The 18,954-nt window shown below is 38.7% G+C and overlaps 1 protein-coding gene across 1 annotated transcript in view; it reads right to left on the bottom strand.

Moving 5' to 3' along the window:
* Positions 1 to 18,954, bottom strand: part of LOC136866321 (pyridine nucleotide-disulfide oxidoreductase domain-containing protein 2) — a 106,141-nt gene that overhangs the window by 63,021 nt on the left and 24,166 nt on the right. The window contains exon 3 of the mRNA XM_067143172.2: positions 11,627 to 11,776. Within this exon, the coding sequence (XP_066999273.2) occupies positions 11,627 to 11,776 (150 nt within the window). The remainder of the gene's footprint in view (positions 1 to 11,626; positions 11,777 to 18,954) is intronic.

The raw sequence follows: 18,954 nt of genomic DNA, 5'->3' as shown, positions 1-18,954 counted from the left end.
GCGAGGCAAATCGGCAGTTGATACTCTACCCAGTTTGAAGGTCTCCACCCACCTTGCCACTGTTCTATAGGGTATGGCGTGCACACCTAATGCTTCCTGCAGCTCTACATGGCATTGGCGTGCATTTCTGCCATGGAGAACTGCTATTTTTATATACTATTGTTGTTCCTGCTTGTTGACTTCCATTTTGTGACACTCTCACTCACACACTGAACTTGGGGGCATACTTAGACCCACACTGTTGTTTACATACACCATCTAGTGGCATCATACGCAAGTACATACTGTACGTTTCCAAATGCATATCTTAGATTTTCCGTGTTGCCTCCTGTTCACGAGAAAAAAATAGTTGCTATGACTTATGACTCGCCCTACGTATTATGCTCTTGGTGTCTTAGACTGGCCGACTTCCAAATCTCGTTGAATGTTTTAATTGGATATAACATGTTTTATGAATATATATTGATATGTTAGGCATTATTATGATGTTTCCTTGTAGCTAATATGTTCCTTCCTCAAATTTTCTTCTTTTCTTGATACTTTTCTTTTGAATCAGCTTACAACTTATTCGTGCCACGTCTTCTCGCAAAGATAGTCAGTCATTTTCTTATCCTTTCTACAGTGTTGAGTTTCTTAACAATGCAAGTCCCCATTTTTTTGTCTTTCTCACTGCCACCATGATTATATAACTTTTGATATTGTGTCATTCTGAATTTCTGTGACATATTACAACGTTATTCATTCTGCTTAACGTCGCTGTGGGTAATTGTGTTTACTCCAACTCGACTAGAACTTCACTTTTGGAATAGTGTAATGGCACATTATAGATTCTTATTTTCATTTTAGGCCTATATATTTTCTTCTATTGGCACAACCAGACATCCAGTCTGCACGCTTTCCAAACAAAAAAGTTCCTCCTACAAATCACCTTATAACAGGATTAATTATAACAAATTGCACCAATCTTCGAGTCCAATATATCAAGAGTCCATCCAACAGCCATATTTTTAACAAGAACTTTTTATGTGCTAATGTGCTATAAATACGCAAGCCAACAACATTGTCTGTTACCGCTACCAAAATTATTCATCATACTCTAGGAGAGCACAGATGTGTTCGGTCTGTGAATTTTGAAGCAAATATTTAAAGGTGATAACTTAAAAATTACTAACACTAAATCAGATAAAATGGGAAAGAATCAACAAAAAATCTGGTTTAAAGACTTTTCTCCCATTCTCAGATGACAAATACACCCTGCTCTTTGACTTCTGAACCGTGTACAGTGATACAGCCTGCCTTGAATACATTCCTTGGGGCCGATAACCTTCGATGTTAGGCCCCTTAAAATAACAAGCATCATCATCATCATCATCATCATCATCATCATCATCATCATCATCATCAACACATTTCTCCAGGTAAAGCCACAGAACTGTTCCAAATTCCTCCTAGTACCATGGGAAAAATCCAGCCACTAAACAAGTTTTTCTTTTGGCAGTGGAAATTGTTTCATTGCTGACTAACAGAAAATTTGGCAGCTTGTGAAGACATTTCCTTTGAGCTTTTCCAATGAGACAGTATTCATTCATTTTCAACATTCCTCTCCTCGGTTTCAGGACATGGTCAGATATTCATAGTTGCAAGTGGTTCCACAGAGAAGGAACTGCTGGAGTTCCCACTACCTGTAAAATACTGCCTAGAGAACAGTATGACAGACAGAAAAATAAAATTGCTTGTTCAAGGTGTTTGGTACCAAAGAAATATGTGTTTACATCATTCGAGCAATTTCTGCTTCACATTCATTTTACACTGACATACTGTTATGAGGAAACCACCAGCCTGCCAACCAACACTCCGGCTGCTTGACTTGCCATAGCTAGAGTCTGCAAGTGTCCAATTGCTGTTTCTGGCCACTTTATCTTGCAAAGTTTCTACATGTATTTCATGATCTTACAGTTGTAAGCAGCAGCTGATTTTTTTTCGAGTCAATTGGAGCCATGCAAGCGAAGCAGATGTGTGTGTTGGAGTGCTGAGTGTTTGTTGGCTTAAGTGAAATGGGGATGGACATAGAACTCTACTGAGCGGTCATTGGCCGATGAAATAACCGCAAAAAGTACCAGGTATGTGGACTAAAACGTGATGTAAATTACTTTGAAATGGTGTTGGCAGTAATAGTGATCACGGTGCTATTGGTAATCGGAGGAGTGGAAAGCAACCCTGCACCATTGAGTTCGGAGGTCAGCCAAGCAGACAAAATGAGAGAGCTGATCATGGAACAGAATAAGGACATCCATGACTTGAAAGAGAGGTGACATGGCAGGTATAAGAGAATGGCTGGTTAAATACCAGTAGGAAGTGGAAATTGCAAAGGAACATTGCTTGGTGTTGGAGCAGCGCACATGAGAGCTGCAGATGCAGGTCCGGAGATTAACACTTGCCTAACATAGTAGATGTCTGATCATATATGGGATTAAAGAGAATAGGGGCGAGGGTAAATTGGCATTATTATCTTCTGTATTAGAAGTGCTTACGGCAGGAGTGAAAGTAAATTGCACGAAATACGATCTGGATGACGTTCAGAGAATAGGAAGAACCTGTAGAAATAGGCTGATTAAGGTGCAATTGGTATCCAGGATGAAAGCCTATCAAATTCTCCGGAATGCCAAGAATTTAAAAGGGACAGAAGTTTGGATCCAGAGAGACCTCAGAGTTGAAGAGAGAAAGGAGACTAGAGTTCTTCGATTCCGCCTGGGTAGAGCAAGAAGTGAGGGCATTACAGCGTTCATAAGGGGTAAGAGACTTTTAATTGTAGGTGATGGTTGGAGAAAGAATTACTTGTCATCTCAGCTGGAAGCCTTGGCACGAGAAGGTAGTGCAGTGCCAGCACCACAACACGAAAGAAGGAATGATGATATGCAAGAACCAGGAGAACGGCTTTGCTTACAGCTACAGAGAATGAGAACATAGTCACCAGTGCTGAGCAGCGGCCTGTGACTAAGTGCTTAACACCTGATGTTGAATAGGGGGTAGCACCTGTAGTACATCTGTAACTGTAAAAGGCCGTGGTAACATAGAAGATCATCAGAAAAAGAAACAAGGACAGAACTCGAAATACATTTGGGCTAAGAAGGGGGATCTCATAGAGGGAAAAGCAAATAAACAGGAAGGAAAGATGCTGGAGGGAATTTATAGATCTCCTTATGGAAGTATAGTCCAAATTGGTAAGACAATAAACAGACAAACTAAAACAGGGAGTGTGACTTAAACCAGAAAAACAAAATAACTAGTATGGAGGGCTGGCTTTGTTAATACAGAAGGCTTATTAAGTAAACTGGGGAATGATGAAGTGTTTGTGCTTGTGGAACATTTTGTGATATTTGCCTTTTTATAAACATGGATGCCCGAAGGGAGGATCTTATCATGGAAGGGGTATGTTATGAGAAGTGTAATGAAAAGAAAGAGACGAGCATGAGGGAGAACCTCTGGAGGAATATCATTTCTAATAAAGGAAAAGATTAGTAATCAGATAGAAGAATTACATAACGATATGGAAGATGTAGTTTGGATAAAGCTCAATTTGGAAGGTAGAAGACAGAGAGATATATGCAGGGCTTTTTTCTGCTGGTATGTTTCAGTACGCACACCAGTAAACTTTATATTGTAACATTTGTACTTGTACTGAAGATTTTGATTTACTATTTAAAAGTGGTCTCCATTTAAGGTGCTACCATCAACGCTTGATGTCGACCATTAGTATTGCATAACCATTAGTATGAGGCACACAACAATAGGCCATACACCACACGCCACAACGAAAGGATAACTTCATGGACACCGCACTGCATTGCAAATGTCTACCAGCAACAAATTAAGAACATGCCAGTTATTTAACTATATCTTTGTGTGCCGTTCCTTGATTCAACCACTGACAATGTCCAACAGAGGAACTTTTCAGCATTTTCATGTTATTTTAACAACAAGCACTAATGGAACCTTTGAACATGATGCAACGCATCTAAGAATTTTAGAGCCTGATTTTAATTTCATCATATTTTACACATTGTGCACATAGTTCATCCCAGATGTTTTTAACACTTTTTAATGTCATTTGTGTGTGTTTGTACATTTGTTTTAGTTATTGGGTGTGTTTGTACAGTTTTGCATTAAGGCTGATGATGGCCAGCCAAGGCCAAAACTAGTTCCTAGATTAGAAATGTAATTTAAACATTGAAAAGGTGGTCCGTTATGACATAAGTTTAATTATTATTGTACCGTGGTTGGTATCAATCAATCAATCAATCAATCAATCAATCAATCAATCAATCAATCAATCAATCAATCGATCGATCAATCAATCAATCAATCAAGAAATCAATCAATCAATCAATCAATCAATACTGATCTGCATTTAGGGCAGTCACCCAGGTGGCAGATTCCCTATCTGTTGCTTTCCTAGCCTTTACCTAAATGCTTTCAAAGAAATTGGAAATTTATTGAACGTCTCCCTTGGTAAGTTATTCCAATCCCTAACTCCCCTTCCTATAAATGAATATTTGCCCCAGTTTGTCCTCTTGAATTCCAACTTTATCTTTATATTGTGAGCTTTCCTACTTTTATAAACGCCATTCAAACTTATTCGTCTACTAATGTCATTCCATGCCATCCCTCCGCTGACAGCTCGGAACATACCACTTAATGATGTAGATGTTGATTCCCATAGGGAACCTAAAATATTTGTCCTGAATGAGTAAATTTATAATACCAATATAATGGTCCGTTATTTCCAGCTAACTCATTCTTGGTTGCCTGCGTTTCGCCCTCGTGTGCTAAGTTAGGCTCGTCAGTTGGGACTTAGCACACCACCCAAGACGCAAGGCTAGTGCATACCGTGGAGGCTACTGCATAGGCTATTTGAAGCCACCAGCAGTGCCAATGCATTGTGAGAGCTATGACTCATTTCCAAAAATTATTATTACATACCACTTAGTCGAGCAGCTCTTCTTCTTTCTCTCAATTCTTCCCAACCCAAACTTTGCAATATTTTTGTAACGCTACTCTTTTGCCGGAAATCACCCAGAACAAATCGAGCTGCTTTTCTTTGGATTTTTTCCAGTTCTTGAATAAGGTAATCCTGGTGAGGGTACCATGCACTGGAACCATACTCTAGTTGGAGTCTTACCAGAGACTTATATGCCCTCTCCTTTACATCCTTACTACAACCCCTAAACACCCTCATAACTATGTGCAGAGATCTGTACCCTTTATTTACAATCATATTTATGTGATTACCCCAATGAAGATCTTTCCTTATATTAACACCTAGATACTTACAATGATCCCTAAAAGGAACTTTCACCCCATCAACGCAGTAATTAAAACTGAGAGGACTTTTCCTATTTGTGAAACTCACAACCTGACTTTAACCCCATTTATCAACATACCATTGCCAGCTGTCCATCTCACAACATTTTCGAGGTCACGTTGCAGTTGTTCACAATCTTGTAACTTATTTATCACTCTATAAAGAATAACATCATACGCAAAAAGCCTTACCTCCGATTCCACTCCTTTACTCATATCATTTATATATATAAGAAAACATAAAGGTCCGATAATACTGCCTTGAGGAATTCCCCTCTTGATTATTACAGGGTCAGATAAAGCTTCACCTACTCTAATTCTCTGAGATCTATTTTCTAGAAATATAGCAACCCATTCAGTCACTATTTTGTCTAGTCCAATTGCACTCATTTTTGCCAGTAGTCTCCCATGATCCACCCTATCAAATGCTTTAGACAGGTCGATCGCGATACAGTCCATTTGACCTCCAGAATCCAAGATATCTGCTATATCTTGCTGAAATCCTACAAGTTGAGCTTCAGTGGAATAACCTTTCCTAAAACCGAATTGCCTTCTATCGAACCAGTTATTAATTTCACAAACATGTCTAATATAATCAGAAAGAATGCCTTCCCGAAGCTTACATACAATGCATGTCAAACTTACTGGCCTGTAATTTTCAGCTTTATGTCTATCACCCTTTCTTTCATACACAGGGGCTACTATAGCAACTCTCCACTCATCTGGTATAGCTCCTCCGACCTAACAATAATCAAATAAGTACTTCAGATATGGTACTATATCCCAACCCATTGTCTTTAGTATATCCCCAGAAATCTGATCAATTCCAGCCGCTTTTCTAGTTTTCAACTTTTGTAACTTATTGTAAATGTCATCGTTATCCTATGTAAATTTTATTACTTCTTTGGCCTTAGTCTCCTCCTCTATCTTGCCATCATCCTTGTAACCAACAATCTTTACATACTGCTGACTGAATACTTCTGCCTTTTGAAGATCCTCACATACACACTCCCCTTGTTCATTAATTATTCCTGGAATGTCCTTCTTGGAACCTGTTTCTGCCTCAAAATACCTATACATACCCTTCCATTTTTCACTAAAATTTGTATGACTGCCAATTATGCTTGCCATCATGTTATCCTTAGCTGCCTTCTTTGCTAGATTCAATTTTCTAGTAAGTTCCTTCAATTTCTCCTTACTTCCACAGCCATTTCTAACTCTATTTCTTTCCAGTCTGCACCTCTTTCTTAGTCTCTTTATTTCTCTATTATAATAAGGTGGGTCTTTACCATTCCTTACCACCCTTAAAGGTACAAACCTGTTTTCGCATTCCTCAACAATTTCTTTAAACCCATTCCAGAGTCTGTTTACATTTTTATTTACCATTTTCCACCGATCATAGTTACTTTTTAGAAACTGCCTCATGCCTGCTTTATCAGCCATATGGTACTGCCTAATAGTCCTACTTTTAAGACCTTCCTTTCTATCACATTTATTTTTAACTACCACAAAAACAGCTTCATGATCACTAATACCATCTATTACTTCAGTTTCCCTATAGAGCTCATCTGGTTTTATCAGCACCACATCCAGGATATTTTTCCCTCTCGTTGGTTCCATCACTTTCTGAATCAGCTGTCCTTCCCATATTAACTTATTTGCCTGTCATTCGCATTTCCTTCCCAATTGACATCTGGCAAATTCAGATCTCCCGCTACAATCACATTTCTTTCCATGTCGTTTCCCACATAGCCGACTATCCTATCAAATAATTCCGAATCCGCGTCAGTGCTACCCTTGCCCGATCTGTACACTCCAAATATATCAAGTTGCCTATTATCTTTAGAAATTAGCCTTACACCTAGAATTTAATGTGTCTCATCTTTAACTTTTTTGTAGCTTACAAATTCTTCTTTCACCAGAATGAACACTCCCCCTCCCACCATTCCTATCCTATCTCTACGATACACACTCCAGTGCCGTGAGAAAATTTCTGCATCCATTATATCATTTCTCAGCCATGATTCAACTCCTATTACAATATCTGGTAAATATATATCTATTAAATTACTTAATTCTATTCCTTTCTTTACAATACTTCTACAGTTCAACACTAAAAATTTTATGCCATCCCTACTTGATTTCCAGTTCCCTGTTCCCTTATCACCGCTCCCTAGGCCATCCCGTTTCCCTGAATGTACCTCCCTGTTACCCTTCCAAACAAATTTCCTAACTTATACGTACCACTGCGGTTTAAATGAAGGCCATCCAAGCGCAGATCCCTATCTCCTACCCACCCATTAGGATCTAGAAATTTCACTCCCAGTTTCCCACATACCCACTCCATAGTCTCATTTAAATCCCCAATCACCCTCCAATCAGTATCCCTCCTATACAGTATTCCACTAATAACAATCTCCGCTTTCTTAAACTTCACCCGTGCTGCATTTACCAGATCCCACACATCTCTAACTATGTTGGTACTTATATCAGCTTGCCTTACGTTGTTGGTACCAACGTGAAACACTACCACCTTCTCCTTCCCCTCCTCCCTCTCTTCTACTTTCCTCAACATCTGCCTCAACCTAATTCCTGGATAACATTCTACCCTAGTTCCCTTTCCTCCACACACTTTCTCCACATGTCTAACGATGGAATCCCCCATGACCAGAGCCTCAAACCTACCCACCTCAATTGATCCCCTCCCTTCCTGGTCAGCCCTATCTTTCCTGATAGCTGCAGAAGCTACTTCCTCCTCCCTTTTCTCCTTCCCATGACCCTGTTCCACCTGTCTTGTCCTATCCTCTATTCTACATTTCCCTTTCCTACCTTTTCCCTTCCTCCTACTTCCACACATCTCACCAACAGTTCCCTGTCCCTCATCTTCCCTCTGTTGTTCTACCTGGAGTAACTCGTACCGATTTCGCACAGACACCTCTCCTGAATTCTGATCCTGAATAGAGCCCTTAGCCTGCAATCTCCTTCCCCTTAGAACATTAGACCACCTGTCTTCTATAACTCCCCCCTTTCCTTCCCCTCCCTCTTGTACACCTACTGTAACCTGTACATTGTTTGAGGGAGTCCTATCTTCCTTCCTGTCTTCTGTGAAAATCCTAATTATCTCCCTCAAACTTTCCAACTCCTCCCTCATACCCCTCAATGCCTCGCTACACCCACAGTTCGTACACTCGCGCTCCTTAGCCATTCTTTACGGGAAAAAAGTGAAATTAAAAATAAAATAACTTATTTGCAAAAAATAAATGAACGGAGGGATATATTGTCTGGGATAGTACTCAAAGATCACACAACAATAAGGTAATTAATATACGACTACAACACTACATTACTACTTAGTCGTGCTCTATTTTTTGTCCTACAACCCCTAACAGGATAAAAACTGCTGTTAATTACTGAATATCAAAAGTAATACACAAGAACTACACAATTCCAAACTGCAATTAAGCCTATCCTAATTACAACAACAGTATTTAGTAAGAATTTCTACGGATATCTCTACTACACCAGTACTACACAAATATTTTACAATAATAAAATAAGCACACTAAATTCTAATAGGATATTTCTCATATACGACTGTACAGTACACTACAGTAATTTTTAAACTACTTTCAGACGTATCCTAATTACGATACCGGTACCGTACCGTATGTCACTACTAAGCACAACAGAAATGAAATTTGCAAGAACTACTGTACTCAAAGATTACCAACGAAGCTAAATGCTTAGACAAATTATTATTATTAGTATTACGGTCTAATAGATACACACGAAAAATAACACACGAATATAGCAGGCAGGATACGGCACTATCTAAATGTACTGTATCTACACTACACTACACTGCGTTTGGTTAAATGCTTAAGTATCGAAAGGATTGCCGTACACGAAGAAAAACACGAATATAACTGGCAAGATACTATCTAATATATTATACCTTATCTTCACTTCAATTCTACTGAAATGTGGTTATGTGATTATTACAGCTGGTGGATTACTATTATTTTCCCTACTCCACAGGACGGAGAATAAAAGTGTCCTTAATTAGGCCTACTGAAAAATACAAGGTTGTCTACAATAATTTCTCAAATATTTCTATCAAAACTACTCCTACTACTCCAGGGACTTGAACTGCAATTACCGCTCATAAATACTGAAAAATCGAGGGAGCAAAATATAAATTACGGATACTTTAACTACCTACTCAGAAGTACAAATGATTGGAATACAAGATCAGCTGATTTTTATTTATATTTACTTGACTACACTACTCCCTTTGTTCACGACTGTAGCCAACAATGCAATATTTGAATATGAGGAGCGACAATAATCAATACCAATACAACGACTGTTAACTATTACTGTATAATCTCTTGAACTACTTTTTAAATGGAAGTTTACAGGCGTATCGTGTTTTTTAATGTAGTAAATTATTACCTTCGCGATAGTTTGGACGGATATCTATATGAAATACCGGAGAAATTTCGGCGGAAGTTACGGTACTATTCCTTATGATAATCTGCCTTTGTAAGTATTATACCAACGAACCTACGGATATTCACAAATATTTTTAAAGATAATATTATTACCTAAACCTAAATTAGAAACAAGGTACACCTAGCTAGCCTACTTAACCTAGAAAACGTAATTTACTGAAGACCAACTGAATTACTTGTTATAAAATTTAAATAAATATCACTACTCCCAATTTCTACCAACAAGCACTACACACCACTATATAAATAACACTAAATGAATCACAAATACAAAAAAATTAAGCTATTTCAATAGGTTTTAACAACTTTATCACTACAATAATGCAAGAGCTCTCTCAACAGCCAACCGTTCTCAAACACATCCAACAATGCATGTAGGAGCAGGGCGACCCTCTCAGAATTCAATTGGATAAGTCAGGGTATGAGCATAAATATTGTGAATGTAAATAGGAGAGAAACATGAGATTTGATCTGGTGGATGATGGGATATAATAAAAATAAGGGATGGATTAGGGGGAAGGATACAGTAAGGTGCCTTCTCTGAAGTGAACATGGAGAAATCCTGTAAAGAAACCCTAGCAGTTACAAGGATATTTTTTAATAAAATGTACGACATGATAAGTGATGATGAAAATGGCTAGAATTATTAGGATGATAAGCAAAGAATGGTATAAGCCTAGTAATCTCAGTAAGTTATTAATTGTAATTAAAAATTTATATAGAAGAAAGTTGCAAGATTCTGTAATGCAGGTAGAGCAGACTACAGCTAGCTAGATAGATAAGTCTGTTGGACCATGAATCTGTTATTCAAGAATCTGTCAGTAGTAGTAGCAGCAGCAGCAGCAGTAGTAGTAGTTGTTTTGTTATTGTTACACCTTAATGTAATTAATTGTTAAATTGCATGTAATGGGTTAGGATCCAATAGATGGAATGTTTCTTCCTCAGCTGCTGGGTTCCATAGCTATAGGATGAAAACATGAATTAATTAATTCATTGATTCATTCAACTCTCCGCAGTTACTAGTTATCCGTGACTGGGAGTGAAGAGTTTCCTTTGCTTTACATGCATGCATGAATTCTGTTATTCATACATTCATTCAATGGAATGTTCTCTCCATAGCTGCTGGGGTTTTGTAGCTATGGGTCAAGTGCAATTAATTAATCCATTCATTCATAAATTAATTCATCGACTCATTCAATTAGGAATGCTCTCTCCCCAGTTGGTGGCTATCCGTGACTGGGAGAGAAGTGTTTATTCATTCATGCATCCATGAATACAATTCAGTCATGCAATCATTCATTCACTCATTCATTCATGCAGCTATTCATTTATTCAATTCATGCATAGTGTCTGTTGAATGTGGAGGAGTACTCTGTACAGACTTATGACAAATAAAAAAAAAAATATATATGTTGCCATTGATGCTTTCACGGCCCGTACTTATAGACATGATACTGTATAGGCTTTTGGGCTTATGCCGTGTCAAGAAAATAAGGTGAAATACTTTATGTTTCGCAGAGAACTGTGCTCTGCGTCATCAGAAGAAAATCACAACTGTCCACGAGAAAGGCTTCTTAAACAATTACTTTTTGAAATTTAGACACATTATAATAGAAGTGGAAATGGTACGTTCATTCATCACCAGATGGCCCCCGGACATGGCACAGCGCTAGTGTTTGAAGCAGAAGCTGATTCTGATGATTCTTTTGATAATTTTTGTGAAAAATCCATTAAATAAAAGCTTTTAATACCTGAGCATCCTTTTGGGAGAATTGTGCAATCTGACTGGCATTAAGGTGTTCATTTCTTCCAAGTGTGAGTGACTTTGGTCCTCCAGATTTGCAAGATCTCATTGGTGTATAAGAGGTAGGCTCTCGAATGTAGACCTTCAACCCATATTTCTGAAAACAAACATTAGCAAACTGAAAGTACATAAACCATGATAATAGCACTCATACAAATAGATTTCCTAGCAACTGTGTAAAGGGTTTCTGATGCAAGATTGGAACTTACAAATATTTAAATCAGATTCTCAGCAAACATATGGTTCCTTAGTGAATACACTCAGTAAGAACTCTTCTTTTAACATAGTGTACATACACATTTTTAACACAGTGTACATACGCATATCTTCATTATACACTGTTATGCCTTTCAGCATACAGTCTGCAAGCCTCTGTGAATTTACTAAACACAACCACAATCCTCTATTTGTAACAAGATTTGTGGCCTCACTTAATTCCATACCGCTTATCTTCAGTTCATAAAAAACTGAGTATAAACATCATAACCTTACTTACTTACCCTCCAAGACCAAATCCAATATTCTCCTAGGTAATCTATCTTCCTCCATTCACCTCACAAGACCCCATCACAGAAGCCAGTTTATGCATACAATTTCTTCAATTGAGTTCATTCCTACCTTAACCTTTATCTCCTCATTCTAAGTACCCACCTGTCATTGTTCCCACTTGTTCATACCAGCAACCATTCTCGCTACTCTCATGTATGTTGCTTCCAAATTATGAATAGGATACCTGACTCCAGCGAGCTTTCACTCCCGTAAAGCAAAGTTGCTCTGAAAACAAACAGATGTAAAGATAGTTTTGTCCAGCAGCTGATTTCTATCTTACAAAATACTGTTGATCGCAACTGAGATCTCACTGAATTAGCTTTGCTACACCTTCATTCAATCTCACTTACAATGCTACAATACTGGGAGAAAACACGTCCTAAATACTTGAAATAATCTTTCTGTTCCAGCTTTGTGTTCCCATCCTGACATTCAATTCTCATAAGTTTCTTCCCTACTGGCATCACTTAAGTCTTGGAAAGGCTAATTTTCATATCATACTCATTGGACCTATTTTTAAATTCCAAGGTGTTAGACTGCAGGCTTTCAGCACAATCTGCCATTAAGACCAAGTCGTTGGTATCAACCAAACTGCTTACTACATTTCTACCAAATTGAATCAAACCCTGCAACTTTTCACCTTTCAGTAAACTATGAACAACAAAGGTGAAAGATTACAACCTTGTCTAATCACTGTAAATACCTTGAACGAAGAATTTATTCTACCATCAATTTTCACTGCAGCCCAATTGTCAATATAATAATGCCTTTGATTGCTTTTATAATACTGTCAATTCTCACTGCAGACAATTGTCAATACAAATGCCTTTGATTGGTTTTAGTAATTTACTAATCTACCCTTAATTCCATAATCCTCCAGTACAGTTAACATCTTTTCCCTTGATACTCCTGTCATATGCCTTCTCTAGATCTACAAAACATAACTGTCTATTCCTCTAGTAGCATATTTCAGTTATCTGTCGCATACTGAAAATCTCTTTTGTGGTCTGAAACCACACTGGTTTTCATCCAACTTACTCTCAACCACTGATCACACCATCATAATCATCATCGTCATCATCATCATCAACATCCCAATCCAGTCGTCTGGGTGTGGTTAACAAGCCTCCTCCACTCTTTTCTGTCCTTCCATTTTTCTTGCTCCATTACTTCTGCCACATCCAATCCAGCTTCTCTAATCCATATCTGATCCATATCTGATCCATCCACCTTCTTCTCGGTCTTCCAACTGGTCTCTTTCCCTCAACTTCTCTTTCCTATTCCCTTCTTGCTACCCATTCCTTTCCCATTCTTTTCACATGTCCGAAACCATCTCAGTCTTGCTTTCTGTATGTTCTGTACTAACGGTTCTATATTTAGTTCTTCTCTGATTTTGATATTTTGGATTCTATCTCTTCTTGTCTTTTTAACCAATGTTCTTAAAAATTTCATTTCTACTACTTGGATCTTACTATATTGTCTCTTATTAGTTACCAGCATTTCTAGTCTGTATGTTACAATTGGTATGAAATACTGGTTATATAATGTTAATTTCATTCTCTTGGATACTTTGTCATCCCATAAAAGTCCTCTGTCTTGATATAAAATGTTGTACCTTTACTTAGTCTGTTATTAATTTCAGGGTTGATTTCATTACTTCCATTGATAATGCTACCCAGATATGTAAACTGTTCTACATTCTCTAACTGTTCTCTGTCTATGTTCACTTGGCTTCTCTTTTCTCCTCTTATCCACAGTGCATGACTACAGTTTTCTTTTTACTAATTACCACTCCAAACTCCTTCAGATTTTCATTCCAAATGTCCATTCTTCTTTGTAGTTTCTTTTCTCCCTTTCCCCAAATCACCACATCATCTGCAAATACCAAAGCATTCATTTCATCACTACTGATACTCTGTTTTACAAATTTTACAGTATGATTTCATCCATCAATATAATAAACAATAATGGCGACAGTGCACTTCCTTGCTTGAGACCTTTTTAGTATAAAATGTTTTAGAATCACCACTTCCCACTTGTACACTGCTTTTACTCTCATGATACAACATTTTTATCTTGTTAATTATTTTGGTACATTCCTTTTCCGTAGGCATTCCCATACATGTTTTCTCTTAACTGTATCATAAGCTTTTTCCAAATCCAAAAATACGAAGATGTTTTCCTTGTTCCTTTCCAAGTGTTTTTCATTATCATTCACACTGTATATATCAAATCTATTGTTGATCTATTTGGTCTAAAGACATATTGTTCTTCCTCTAACTGTGTTTCTATTATATCCCTCAGTCTTTTGTCTATGACTTTCTTCATTAGTTTTAGCCCATGTGATAATAGGGTTATACCTCTATAATTTTCACATTTCTTCCTATTTCACTTTTTTGAACAATGGTACAATGCTTCCTTATGCAAATCTTAAGGCATCCTTTCATCCTTCCATATGGCATTGAGGGCTCAGTATAGCCACTGTAGATCACTGCTTCCTGCTGCCTTAATCGTATCAGCATTGAATTTGTCTTCTCCACTTGCTTTGCCTTTGGTCATTGCTTTCACTGCCCTTTCAAGTTCCAACCATGTTATTGGGTTTTCTTCTTTTTCTCCATCTATTATTTCCATTTTCTTATCTCCTTCTTCCTCCAAGCAGTCATCCTCATTATAAAGTTTTTCAAAATATTTTGCCATCACCTTCTGAAGACCCTTTTCATCATGTACTATCGATCCATCTTCTCTCTCTAATGCCCTGATTTTTCCTTGATTTATTCTTTTTGATTTTATTACTCTGTATAATAGTTTCTGATTTCCTTGACTATCTTGCTCAATTTTGTTTGTAAACTCTCCCCAACCTTTCTCCTTTTCTTCCTTGATATTCCTCTTTACTTATAGTTTCAATCTTTTAAGATAACCACCGATAGCCACATTTAACTCATGACACAAGCTATCAATTCAAAACCAAACCGGCTGTGTGACATTCAGCCGGTTTTGGTACCTCTGGTGGTATTGTGTACTAAAGATGCATTGATAGCTTGGGTGCAGCAGCATTTCATGAATTTTGGCAGTGTACGTGAGGAGTAACTGCTGCCTCCTTATTCATAAAGATGGAACTTCTGCTTCAGGAAGTAGGCTGGGAATGGGGCTAGTATAGAAACTTCCTGTTGCCAGCCTAACTCCATTATGATGAGCACTGTCTAAAAGGCTCACCACGGATCTTGATGCTGAACCATAAGCCTCACTACTATAGTCGATTCAGGAGAGGACTGTTGCTGTGTAGAAACATTGCAGCACCACACGATCAGCTCTCCACAAAGTGCCACTGAGAAACTTAAGCTTGTTAAGTCTTCATGTAGGCAACCTTCAGCTGACGGATGTGGGGATGCCATGCAAGTCTCTTATCAAAATAGAGTCCCAGGAACCTGCAGGTGTCTACCACTGGTAAGACACTGTTTCGCAAGCAGAGCTCTAGTTCAGGATGCACAAGCCGATGTTGACAGAAGTGTACAACCAAGGGTTTCACAACTGAAAATCAAAAATCATGTTGCAGGACCCATTAGTCGACTCGGTTAATAGCTTGCTGTAACTGCCTCTCAGCAAATGCCATTCTTCCTTAGCTGTAATGTAGAGCTAAATTGTCTACATACAGCGACAGAATGACTGCGGATCCAGGAGCAGCAATTATCCCGCTGATGGCAATTGCGAACAGCATGACACTCAGTACAGATCGCTGCAGTACTGCATTTTCTTGAACGTAATATTGAGAAAATGCATTTCCTACTCAGACTTGAAAGAGACAGAGGGACAAGAAGATCTCAATAACCGTTCGTAAATTTCCCCAAAATGCCTACTAGTACAGTGTGGAGAGAATCCCATATCACCAGATAGTATTGTAAACTTTCTCCATGTAAAAAAAAAAAAAATGGCTACTACGTGTAGGTCTTCTGAATGGTGTTTTCCAGTCTTACCAGATGATCGGTGGCAGACCAATGAGAGCAAAAACCACACTGGTAGTTAGTTAAGAGACCTTCCTTTTACATGGCCCACACAAGATGCTGGTTAACCATCCTTTCAAATAGCTTATTGTACCCGTCCAAATGGTGTTTTATTGAATTTTGGGAAGTTGGTAAAATTTTGTAATGCAATACGGGTTTACGCGTGAGCGAGCACCAGCTGATCACTGTGCCATTCCACTGCGGACGAGTGAGAACTGGGTCAGCAGGTGAAGGTCACCATGTCACAGAGGTTACGTCACCTAGCGAGCCGATAGCCAAGGGTGAGCGACATTCCAGAGAAATCGGCTCACAAGTTTGAAGGATGAATCACGTTGCAGGATAGCTGACAGCCAATGAAAATCAGTGAAGGTGTCAGATGGTCGGAGGAGTTTTCTAGAAAGAAGTCGATCAGTGGAGTTACACGAAAGAAGTCGAACAGTATAGTTCTAGGAGAGACAGCTAACAGTGTATTTTCCAGAAGAGTTAGCTAACAGTGGTATTAACTGTTCACCTCTTGTACTGCACGACTATTATTAAAGAGTGCTAATTCACATTTTGTAAAATCAATTCAGTATAGTGCGATATTATTGCTGCTGCACATTTTCCTGGGTGCAACTTTCCAAACCACGGACAGTCAGCGCACTCATTACGCCGAGCGTTACTGCAGAAGTTTGTAGAATGTTCCAGTAAGAATTACAAGGGAGGATGACCATCGAAAGAGAACCTTTGAAAATAAACCAGGCCTATGAATACCGTCTTGTTAGTAATATAATATATTACTCAAAATTCCATCAGCTCAACGATGTACTGTAGACTGGTAAATGTGCTCGAAAATTGAAGTTTTGGTAGGACTGAACCCCAGTGTACATCATTGCGCCAGTGAAGTACCGTAAGACAATCTAGTGATATACAACGAGTGTGGATCCAATTTTTATAATAAATTTCAGTTTCAGCTACCTCCGCGCTATTGGACTTCACCAGGGTCATGATGTGTTAAACCAACGTGTGCAAGCCAGCACGATGAATTTGTTCGTCCACAAGCCACCGTAGTAGTGTTGGCTACTGAATGCATGATTCGAAGCAGTGTATCGATTCATTCAAGTGTCCGAGTGAATCAATTCACAGGAACGGCAAGCTCACGGCACATGATTCAGATTACTCCCAGCGGACAGTGCTGAGTGGCACACTCACTGGACGTTGACAGGGAGCCGAGCTTCCGCTGCAGCGAGACAGTGAATCATGGCACATTGAAAGAATCATGAACGAGCGCGGCTCAGTGAGACATAAGATACACACGGCTCCTTATCGGCTCACTGGACACGCGGAGAGCTGAGCTTCCGCTGCAGCAAGACATACAGTGAGCCATGGCACACCGAAAGAATCGTGAACGAGCACGGCTCAGTGAGACACAAGATACACAGCTCCTTATCGGAACACTGGACAGTTGGACGCTGGCGCAGAGCCGAGCTGCAGCGAGACATACAGTGAGCCATGGTACAGTACATTGAAAGAATCGTATGCTGTAATGGATTCTTGAGCTCAGCTCATTTTAAAATAATACCCATTTGCTCTCACTGTTCTCTTCTTACAGGGAGGTTTAAATAATAGATGGTTTTATTTGCAGTGTTAAAAAGGTAGTCAAAACATAATTCTGAAGTAGCTAGTAAGTAGGTAGGCTATTAGGTTATACTATTTATTAGTTTAATGAATCTTAGTATTATAACTTAGTTGACATTTGACAATTAAACTCGACTCTAGCCTGCCCTATGACTATGAGTCATGCTCATGACCACTCAAAAGTATCTGTTTTATATGGGGAAGAACGGCTCAGTATTCTCTCAGTTCATATGCCACATCGTTGCACAAGACTCCAATCATATGTGGACAGACGCAATAACTTAACCAACAGTATGTTGAATCAGAAAAACCAGCGAGCTACTGTACATCTCGGGTAGCCTATACAAAATCCTCAGCTGATAGAAAAATACATATTTTTAAAAATGACTGAGCGAGTTGTCATGCGGTTAGTATCGCGTTGCTATGCGCTTGCATTCGGGGGATGGTCGGTTCGAATCCCACCGTCGGCAGCCGTTAAGATGGTTTCCGTAATTTCCCCATTTTCACACCAGGAAATGCTGGGACTGTACCTTAATTCAGGCCATGGCTGCTACCTTCCTAATCCTAACTTTTCTCACCTTGCGTCGCCGGAAACCTTCGATGTATTAGAGTGACTAGCATTTTTTTCTAAGAAAGGAGTTCATAGTTTGAAGACCAGATGGCAGCTGCAAGCACTGAATGCTGTTGCTGCTGTCTTACCAGCACATACTACACAGATGCAGTAGGAGCGGTGACTAATATGCCATGAATCGGATCACTGTATAGATTCAGTAACGTGAACGGAATCAAATGGATCGATTCAGTAAAATGAATCGAATGTCCCATCACTACACCATAGTGAACAAGAGGAACCGACATCTATAGCGACATCCAGACGCCGGAGATTTACATTGGAACAATAAGTACTTTTGTTACATTTCTTCTCTTTCAGTAGATGGCTAGTTGGATTGTATTCTTATTTAACGAAATGTAGTTTCTTTAGTAATGTCTGTATTTAAGTGGTGGTGATGGTAGAGTAGTCATGGATTCATTGATTCATTGATTCATTAGTTTCATTTTTTTTCTCTTTTGCATTTTCTTGGGATATTGCTATTTGATTCAGTGATTGATA

Source organism: Anabrus simplex, chromosome 3 (assembly GCF_040414725.1).
Source record: "Anabrus simplex isolate iqAnaSimp1 chromosome 3, ASM4041472v1, whole genome shotgun sequence".
NCBI classification, from domain to species: domain Eukaryota; kingdom Metazoa; phylum Arthropoda; class Insecta; order Orthoptera; family Tettigoniidae; genus Anabrus; species Anabrus simplex.
This window is presented reverse-complemented; position numbering and strand designations above follow the sequence as displayed.